The sequence below is a fragment of the Etheostoma cragini genome, chromosome 16 (genome assembly GCF_013103735.1).
Source record: "Etheostoma cragini isolate CJK2018 chromosome 16, CSU_Ecrag_1.0, whole genome shotgun sequence".
Classification (NCBI taxonomy): domain Eukaryota; kingdom Metazoa; phylum Chordata; class Actinopteri; order Perciformes; family Percidae; genus Etheostoma; species Etheostoma cragini.
This window is the reverse complement of record NC_048422.1, coordinates 21,604,765-21,614,733: the sequence shown is the minus strand read 5'-3', so window position 1 is coordinate 21,614,733 and position 9,969 is coordinate 21,604,765. Positions and strand designations below refer to the sequence as shown.

Genomic DNA, 9,969 nt, shown 5'->3' with positions numbered 1-9,969 from the left:
TGTGTGTGTGTGTGTGTGTGTGTGTGTGTGTGTGTGTGTGTGTGTGTGTGTGAGAGAGTATAGCATTGTATGTAAGAGAGTATAGTCGTATGTAAGAGTTTAGTTGTGTTTGCGAGAGAATATGATCAGAATCTGCCTCCATGATGTGTGTGTGTGTGTTGCAATCGTTAGCCATAATCCCTTTCCACAATGAAACATACTGAGGCATTCAAGTCTCAGTGACAAGTGCTTTGACAGAGGAATCTGACCGCAGATATGATCAAATCAGCAGGAAACAGAAGACACACAGATGCCATTGTTTCCGTACTGGAAAACAAAGACGCGTACTGTCCGTAGCTACAAAGTCAACGTGTTCAGATTATCTCTAACTACATACAGCGCGTTCTTTATCAGGACTGTTGCACATCAGTCACTCGGGACACGGAGCCTCGTTGATGCCACATTTATCCTCAGACCAACTTTGATTCAGGGGTTTTGTCAGATTATTCCAATTAATGTTTGCCCTCTGTCTGCCTTAGTTGCTCTCTGAATCCAGTCTGTATTAACACTGTGATTAGTGTCCTAATTTTGTTTGAGTTATAGCGTGTGAAATAGATTGGTGTAAACGTATTATGTTTTTGTCCATTGCATATTCACACAAATTGCCATGCTTTGTTCTTTATAATGTAAAGTGAACTATTCATATATCAAGGCAACAAAAACCACAAAATAGTCACATCACTTCTACAATTCTGTCAGCCGACTATTGATAAATGGACTAATCGTTCTCTAATACATCTTGACACTCTTAAATTAAGGATTCAAATCCATATTAATTCATTTTACCCTTATGAATTTGGAAACATTCTTCAGTCACACACAGACGCTGCGTCAGAGCGCGGAACCGATACAGGAAAAATAACCCTGCTAATTACTAACTTAGCTGCTGTGTCGTCATGGCAACCGCCATGTGACTTCAGCGCCGAGCAGGAGCTGCAAGCATCCTCCAACTCTGTCCGTCTCCGCTCTCTTCTTCCCACTACATGCTCTTTGGCCCAATCCGATCCCGGCGTCCCTGTCTGGTTAACTCTCTCCCAGAGGAAGGCAGCAGGCGCTCAGCAAGGCTCAACCTCCAGTTTAAAAAAACACCCATTCACCAGGGCTTTCATTGGTGCCAATTTTAGGATGCACTGACGGCTGAACCCTTGTCTGGGTGTAATAAATCAAACAGAGTTGCAGTTTGCCTATTGCCTTTTCAAATAACTTCTCCTTGTCCTCCATGGAAGATATAATAAGACCAATAAAGGAAGTGAAAGATCAACGTCAACAAAAAGTTAGGCACAACCCTGCACAATCACACAACTTTGGCAGAGAACCACTTGAGATCTGGACTGCCACTAATCATTTTTCCTTTCCTTCCTTACTCTTCATTTTTATTTTTTCTATTAATCTAATAGTTATTAGTCGGACATCTTTTGTCCAAAACAATTCAGTTCAATATCATATAAGATGAGGACAAAACGGCAAATATTCACATTTGAGAAGCTGGAACCAGAGAGTGAGAGCCATTTCTTATTACTCTCTACTCCCGCTAGAAAATAAAGACAAAACTGCTCATTTTTAGCGAGAAATTGTTATTTCAAGTGTAGACAGACCTAATGCCTGAATAAAAATATACTATCTTTATAAAATAAAGGCAAATTGCTAGTTCGGGGGGAGGGGAGTGTATGCTTCAAAAGTCTTCAAAGCCAGTACGCGCCACATTACAGTACAAAAAGACTTTGATACATCCCACACCACACACAAATGCACAACATTATCTTAAGTTTCAGTAAATTATCTAGAGCTATGCTGCAGCCAATAAAAAAAATGTAAATACAAAAAATGAGGATTCATCCGTTTCCTTATGTAGTCTAGGTGTTCGGTGTAAACATTGGGCCAGTTCTATCGTACTATTGCATGTAATGGGCTCTAACTACTAGCCTCCTGTGCTCTGTTTTCAGTAATAAAAGCATGCCGGCTGAACGCTGACTTATTTCCTGGACACTGTTTTATTTAGAAATGTCTGAATAAGTCTGAGGAGGACAGTTTGTTTACAATCATATAGTAAACAACAACAAAAGCCTGAAACAGCGAAGTCTGACTTGCTTATTATGGGGATGAGTGCACACCAGGGCATGCTCTCCTTCTGTGTCTGAGGAATTGATTGTTGGACTGGATTATAACCATTGGCCTTGAGAATTACAGAGGATGTGCCCCCCCCCCCTTCTCCCACCCAGCCCCTTCCACAATATGACAACAAACCAATCACATGCTTTCATCTGGAGTAAGAACTAGGTCGCTCTTGATCAGGAGAATCACCATACATCTGCAGGTTCAGCTACATGCTTTGAGCCAAGTGCAGGGGAGATCATAGTTGTCTGGTTGGGGGGTTTAAGTAGGTTTGCTTTCCCTTTAAAAATAACTATTTCATTACCCAAGGAACAGACAGAAAAAAAACTATATATATGCCTCACATCCTTTGAATCACATTGTACACAAATCAGAAACTGTCTGAGCTCTGATACTTTCCCCAACAGTAGCCTGTTTCATTACAGCCTAATCTGTTCGCTTCACTAATCTACATGTCAGTGTATGGTAGCTGTGAGTGGATATAACGATGGCAGCTACTTCTGTCCGGAGAATGCGGTATATTCGTTGCATCTCTGGGTCTCATTTGCTATAGTGGCTAGCAATTTCTTCAGCATTTGACAAGAGAGACGGGAGTGCTTCATGGGTGGCTAAGCTAGCAGTGTACCAGCTTTGGTGCCCTGCTGAAATCTGCAGATGGGCTGCTTATATTTACAAGAAAAACACAGTCAGACATACCCTGACGTGTAGATTGAGAACTGTTGCTTGACATGCAGGTTACATACCCCATTTTTGCTGGATTTTGCTGGCTTCAGTTGAATCGAAAATGATCCTCTCGGTGGTCTCTGGAGGGCGGTGTGAACAGACTGGAGGCTAGTTTTTGATCCCCTCTGTGTCCAACTAAAGCCGCTGTGGTTGTTGTGGCTTCACGGGCAGCGGAGCCATGGTGCTCTTCTCAGTCCAGACATGGGCTTGGTGTTGTTGTAATGCCCTCTGGTACATTTTTGTTTGGTGATTCCATCCAAGTAAACGTGTCTGTGCATGCACGATAAACGAAGTAGCACTGACGCCAACTAGTAGTTGCAACCCTTAGCTAAATAAAACTCACAAAGGAGGATTACGGAGCTAAACTCGGGGCAACGCTGACAGGAAAGGCAGTGTGGTTTATAACCAAATTAAGCTCCTGAGGTTGCCTTTTTAAATGCAAATAGAAAATGTCGAAAGAAACTAACAATAAGACTCAATAAACAGAGTGTTCATAAATCCCACTTATAGTCGTTGGCTCTTTCTTGAAGCAGTCCGCTGTGCCATTAAATTAAATTGATAAAACCAAGAGTGGTAACGTTATTTGAGTTGTCTAACTGCCGCAAATCCAGACCTTTAACGCCGCTTTGCGATGGAGGACATCTTCTTTCGAGAGAAAGCTTCATCTCCGGTTTTTGTGAAGAAAACACTAAAAACACTTGGTGCATATATCCCAGGCTTTAACATCCTCCAAGACAGCTCTGCTTCACCGACGTCGATGTTAACCGAAGAATGTATAGGGCTAATGTGTGTGCAACTAGCCAATTTAACTTATGATTCACTCAACTGTTAACGTAGTTCAGCCAAGCTTCAAGCCAAGATTCAAATTATGTCTGGTCTCTATCAGCCCGCATCTCATTCATTTAACTCGGCTCCATCCTCCGCTGCTGGTCTGTGGTCTGTATTGAGCATTAAACGCATAGCTATAAATACGTAGATACCATATCCGGCGTGTGAGATGCGTCTCCACCGCCGCCATCTTGGTCCGGGGTCACACCCGTTGTGACCATAATGACTAGAAAAAGACTTTTGTGGGCCTTTGTGCTTCTTTTGGATTTTCATGCGAAAGACATTATGCCGATGGTGGAAAAACATGAAGTAAAATTTCGCTGATGAAATGGTTGTTTTATAATAGTTTACTGTGACATGTAATTGTAACATGAGATATAGTTCATCCTTTTTTTAAAGGAATGTGACTGTCCTGGCTAAATTAAGCTCACGCTAACTTTTTTCAGGTGATGTATTTTTATTAAAGTAATTAGTAGGCCTAATATTTCACGTAGGCTAACCGATGCTGGCAGCTCCGGGCTGAACCACATTTCTTCCAGTGGCCCCTTGAGGAGAGTCAATCCCCATAAGCCCCCTTGTTAATAAAAAAATCAACTTTACACTAGAAATAAATATGTTTACTGTCTGGTAAAAAAATCAGGGACGGTCTCAATAGCTAATTCACTCGTCATTACAACTGTACATGGGTTGAATTTTTATATAGGCCTAACAGTTTAAATTATATTAAGGCAAAGCCGTATACTTTTAGCATCTAAACTACATAAGGTATTTTGGTATGAAAAACCAAATTCTTATTTTAACCATATAGGGTATCCTGTATCAGAAGTAGGATGTCTGGAATTTGTAACAAAGCAAACAACTTTAAAAACGGTTAGGAGTTCAGCAAGAACTAATGATTTTCATTGTGGAAAGACATCCTGCCCCACATACATGCATTAGGAGCCTAGACCGTTAATATTAATAACATATATACAGTCTATGTTTGGGAGGCATGGCTACTCCGGACCAATATGGCGGCCTCGTCGATGTATTGCTCCAAAAAACAAAAACATTGGTCATTTTAAAGACCAAAGAGTTATTAGGGATCTTTTTGAAGTATTGTACTTTGGAGGTACTTTCAACTTTAGTGCACTTTAATGCATCATTCATTTTAATCCAGTAATATGATACATTATACTAAAATGGGCCATTCTGCATAATGACTTTACTTTAAATATATTTTGATGCTAATACTTTTGTACTTTTTACTTAAGTAAGATTTTGAATGCACAACCTTTACTTGTAACTGAGTATTTTTACATTGTGGTATATTTTCTTTCACTTAAGTAAAAGATCAGAGTACTTCTTCCACAGCTGGTAGTAATGAATAATTATGTTTACTGTGGGTTTTAGATGATGTGATTTGGAGTAAAGAAGTTAAAAATGCAAAAACATTAGAAGAAAGTCCACATTGAAGTCCAGTATATTTTTAGCCTATATTTACCAAGATTATGATCTGTCTGCCAGACTAGTTTATACAAGAGGATATGTTTGGCCCAGGTATAACACGTTGACTATAAAACCCTCCCCAACTCCTCCAGTCTTTCATTTCCCATGTAGTATCCCTGTCACGCTGCAAGACAGACGTAAACAGGTGCACACTTGACATTTTCATAGGAAGTGTGGATCACAAGTTAAGAAAAGCAGATACACTATGTTGAACTTTTGATTAAAGTAGCATTTTAGCCCATACAAATGTGTTATTGGGGGGTAACATGGTGATAAATGTGCTATTTATGTATTTTGTTGTCCTCATCGCCAGTTGACTGTTAAAGATTAATTTGGGATTTTTTTGATACTAAAAACCAAACTAAACACTTTTTGTTTGCGTTTGACAGACTTATAGACATACTCACTACATCAGATATAAACTACCAGCAAAACCTTGCAATCAGACCTAGTAAGAAGAAGAAAAGCAGAGGTATTTACCTCATACAGCGGCATTTCTTATAGTTCAAATTCATCACAAGGCTACAATTTATTTACCCAGATTAATCCATGTATTGTTTGTGCCAAATGCGAGGCTTCAGCCAATGGGAACAGATGACAAATTTACCTCCCTGCATGTTGCAAATGCTTCAGATGAAACACTGGAAGACCAGTTTTCTATTTCAAGATTACGCTGAGCATGGAGACTCAACTGGAGCACGCTCGGCTTAGAATGTGATCAACAGAGCAGCGCTGAGTTGTAGTGACGGGCAAAAGCAGATTTATCAACATATTACAACAATGGATGCTTTAACTGAAGATGTGGCCCGGTTGGATATGGACACTGAGATGGCAGCGTTGACACCTGACAATTTTACTGAACAAAACCTTGAGGGCACTGATGAAGTGGAAATCCTCAGAAACAGGTACAGATCAGTGATTCTTAATATTGGATTCTGGATTCAATACTGCAGCTCAAGGCCAAAGTTTTCTGTGTGATGAGGTTTGCTTTATAGTTTTCTTTTTCCAAAATAGGTTGGATCCTTTCTCGCAGGAAATAAAATTTGATTAGCAACACTAACCTGTCTGTGGACTTGACTCTTTAAGTGCATGTATGTACACTCAGTTGTTGTCAGTTTATTAGGTACAACTCGCTAAAACTAATGCAGTCTAAAACAAAAATAATAGAAACACCTGTCACTATAACACAATACAGTTCAACAGCAACTGTAGCCACCAACATTATCATTGGGCTCAATCAACACGATTTTGGAGTAGTTTTAAAAAACTGAAGCAAATAACCTTAACAAGGGAGGGGTTATTGCATAAGTGTTGTATTAGACTGCATTAGTTTTAGCTAGTTGTGAGTGTGTGAAAGGGTAAGTAAGAGAAGGACATACATATAGGTACATATAGGTATGAATATAGGTCAACATAGATATCAGCCAAATACCGGTAAAATGTCAGTAATCAATGCTGCTTCATGATCATTTTACAAAAGGAATCACAAGACTATCTAACAATGTAATTTCTAGTGTCAAGATATTTAAAGTGTAAACTGTAATTTGAGATATTTAATGCTCCTTTTTGGGTGACTTGATTAGTTTTTCTCTATCTGAGTGATCTTGAATTTCAGAACACCTGTAAAAACTTGGCGTTACTTTTGTCACACATGGAGGAATCATCCCCTTATATGTTGTTTGTTTATCTCACTACTACCTTGTTTCTCCGCCTTCAGTTTACGCGAGGCTGTCCACGATGACAATGTCCGGCCCAAGATGCAGTGTCTGATGATGGACTCTTCCTTCTCTATGGTAACCATGCAAGGTGAGGACAGCGGGATTGCGTGGGAGACTACCCCTAGTCGCTGCACCACACCTTGGGCATCCGAAGCTGGAAACTTTACTGTGGATCTCAGCTCTCCGGTTGCAGTGCGGCCTGCAACACCTGGGTCTGTTCCAGCAGGGAAGATTACCTTTGTCATGGACGAGGAGTTGATTTCAAGACGGAAGAAAACAAAAGAGAGGGTAAATCAGAAGAGCAAAGGTGACAGACTACGGGAAGTTGCAGACGGTTCTGGGAACATCTCCGGTAGGCCAGAGTTAGTAGAATTCTCGCAGCCAAATGTGAAAACCGAGGAAGGAGACCAAGAGGAGGCAAATGATCCTCTGGGAGATAAAGAGCAAAAGCTATTCAGGTTAGTGTCCGAGGGTTCTGAAATCCTCAACATCGTTGTTCCTCCAAAATTCGCTTCTGTGGATGAAGAGGAGAGCAAAGAAATGGTGGATAACCTTTCTTATCTAGAGGAGAGCCTTCTTCCTAAAGCCAGTGAAGAGACTCATGATAACGAGCTGGTTTTCACAGGACCAGATGGAGCAGGAAGTGACCAGTTTAAGCCCTCATCTTCCATAAGTACAAATGTAATGGATCCACCAGGGGCTCCAGTGGCCAGACCTCTGGGCAGAGGAGCCACTGGCAATGTGGACTACTTTGAGGCGTTCACCATGGTTGATGCTGAGGCTCCAGGAAGTCCTGCTGTAATTACACAGGGACTTGTGGAGCAAGAAACGGAGGCAGAAGGTGCCACTGAGATCCAGGACACCGAGAAACCTGTGCGGTCTGTAGACAACACCACCACAACCTTAAATGTGGATGATGACAATTTAGACATAATCAGCCTTGAGGAAATTAACAGCAATCGTCTAGATGAAGTCTTCTACGGCAGTACAGATAACTCTGTCATTAAAACTCTAGACAAAGAAGGCGGATGCGATGCGCCTTCAAGGCTCCCTTCAAAACCGAGCGGTTCGAATTTATTCGGAAGCCAAGAGGACATCCTGACTCCCATTTTTCTACCAGAAGGACCTCGCAAAATTATCGACCAAATTTTGCTGGAGGAGCCCAAAGCCATGGCTTTCCTGTACGATGACTTGTACGAGGAAGCAATAGGCAGCCGGAAAAAAGAAGAGGATACAGAAAGTATGATGTCTGAGAAGTCTTTTCACAGCAGGCATTCGGACCGGGAGGCCAGGGGATATTTAGAGAAATATGTCCTTATAGATGAGACTCCTGCGGTGGAAGTGGAACCAACTGATAAAGAGAAATGCCCAGATGAAGGTCCTCGGGTATTGTCCCAAGATTTGTATGAGTTGGGCGATTTGCTGTCCGAGCCTGAAAAAGGAGAAATGCCAAATACAGAAGAGGAAATCACAGACTTCCTGAGGACCTGTGACAATTCTTCTCCATGTGATGTAGACCCATTCCCTCAAACCCTCAAAGAGGATGAAACCCAATCAATTACCAAAACTAAAGTCAAGACGGACAAAAATGTCTCCATTAAGGTAGAAAAGGTCGCTAAAATTCCAGAAGATCCACTTAGCGTCTCAAGCTTTGAGTTTCTCTCAGAGGAACTCGACTGGGGATGCATAGATGATCGTGAAGCTCTGGACGACAAAGAGACAGTCACTACAGATCAGGAACTGTGGAAGAAAGATTTGGAAATGCAAAGGCCAGTTGCCCCCCCAAGGAGAAAGGCCGCATCCTCTCCTAAGGCATGTCTGGACCTCACACCACTGACCCCAGTTGATGACATAATGCAGGAAAAAGAAGAGGCTGGTGGAAAGGAACAGAGGGTGGAGGAGAAAGAGACCGCATCACCAGCAGAGCCTGCCGACGAGGGAGATGCAGATGGAGAGGAAACAATGCAACCCTTCTCAGATGTTGCTCTATTCGAAAATGCCCTGGCTGCAGTGGGGTCCCCACAAACTGAAAGTGTAGAAGATTGCATTGAAACAACTGTGAGAAACACAAATCCAGCTGCAGCCCAGGAGAAAGAAACTAAAACAGTAGAAGAAAAAGAAACAAGCGAGTCTGAAGCAGCTATAAAACAAACTGAACCAGAAGAAGTAGAGATTCAGTCATCAGAATCCGCTAAAACAGAGAATCCAGAGAAACAAGGCGATGAATCAACTGTACCAGCTAAAGAGAAAGGACAGTGTGTAATACTTTAACTGTTCTCAACAGGGTTATTGTCAAGTGCCTTGCTGATGTCTTTAGGCTATTCAAGGTCTTACAACTGCAGTAGAATCAACTGAGGTAAATACATAAAACTTCATATATTAAAAGTACCACATAGCTTACAATTTATTTATAATTTGTACCCATTTGTACCTGGCTGTACTCATACGGCATGAAGTCAACAATCCTGTCTAAAACAGTTAATTACATGTCTATAGAAGATTATTTTCCTTTGCTTACTCAGTGTAAATGGGTGGAACTAGTGCATGAATCCTAGCGGGTTTGAAGGGATGTTTGGGTCACGAGTGGGAATTAAAACGGGTGAAACTTAGTGCATGTGTCGGTGTGACGTTAGAACGGATCTTCAGCTATAAATAATTCTCTCTGGCAGTTAACCTGACACCTTGTCTCAACTAGGAGTCTGTGTACCTTCTTGTAAACAGTAAAAAAAAGTGCATGTTTGTTGTTTAATTCTTGATGTTTTCCAACGTAACTACAATTAATGTTAAATTAAAACATTTAACTATGTGCATCTGCTTCTGTATTATCCACCACATATCAGGCAAAACACTGCTGTGTTATTTGCAGATACAGTTGCCTCTAGGCCTGAATCCAATGGATCCCAGATATTTCAGATATTCATATTAACTTGCAAAGATGTGGTTAGATATAAAGAGAAGTACAGGTGCAGTACAAGTGTATTTAGTATTTTTGTTTTGGCAGAGTAATGGTTGTGATTGAAGGCTTTTTTTGACCTTTTATAATCAGTTTAAATGCGCTATG

The 9,969-nt window shown here is 41.1% G+C and overlaps 2 protein-coding genes across 5 annotated transcripts in view; one reads left to right on the top strand and one right to left on the bottom strand.

Moving 5' to 3' along the window:
• LOC117959082 (homer protein homolog 1) overlaps positions 1 to 3,904 on the bottom strand; it is an 18,655-nt gene extending 14,751 nt beyond the window's left edge. For 2 of the 4 annotated variants that reach the window (XM_034895953.1, XM_034895954.1), the window contains exon 1: positions 2,895 to 3,904. In XM_034895953.1, coding sequence (XP_034751844.1) covers positions 2,895 to 2,899 — 5 coding nt within the window. In that variant the 5' untranslated portion in view covers positions 2,900 to 3,904. The remainder of the gene's footprint in view (positions 1 to 2,894) is intronic. The other 2 variants (XM_034895955.1, XM_034895956.1) reach the window with 2 other exon arrangements.
• Positions 3,905 to 5,670: 1,766 nt separating this feature from the next.
• On the top strand, positions 5,671 to 9,638 carry si:ch1073-398f15.1 (cardiomyopathy-associated protein 5). The gene is made up of 2 exons (XM_034895549.1): positions 5,671 to 6,095; positions 6,908 to 9,638. Exons 1-2 carry the CDS (start codon positions 5,971 to 5,973, stop codon positions 9,177 to 9,179), a joined length of 2,397 nt encoding a protein of 798 aa, XP_034751440.1. The 5' UTR covers positions 5,671 to 5,970; the 3' UTR covers positions 9,180 to 9,638.
• Positions 9,639 to 9,969: the final 331 nt, after the last annotated feature.

Coding starts and splice junctions, on each gene's coding strand:
- si:ch1073-398f15.1 (XM_034895549.1), top strand. CDS start 5,971: ATGGATGCTTTAACTGAAGATGTGGCCCGGTTGGATATGGACACTGAG. Junction 6,096..6,907: donor GTGGAAATCCTCAGAAACAG/GTACAGATCAGT, acceptor CTCCGCCTTCAG/TTTACGCGAGGCTGTCCACG.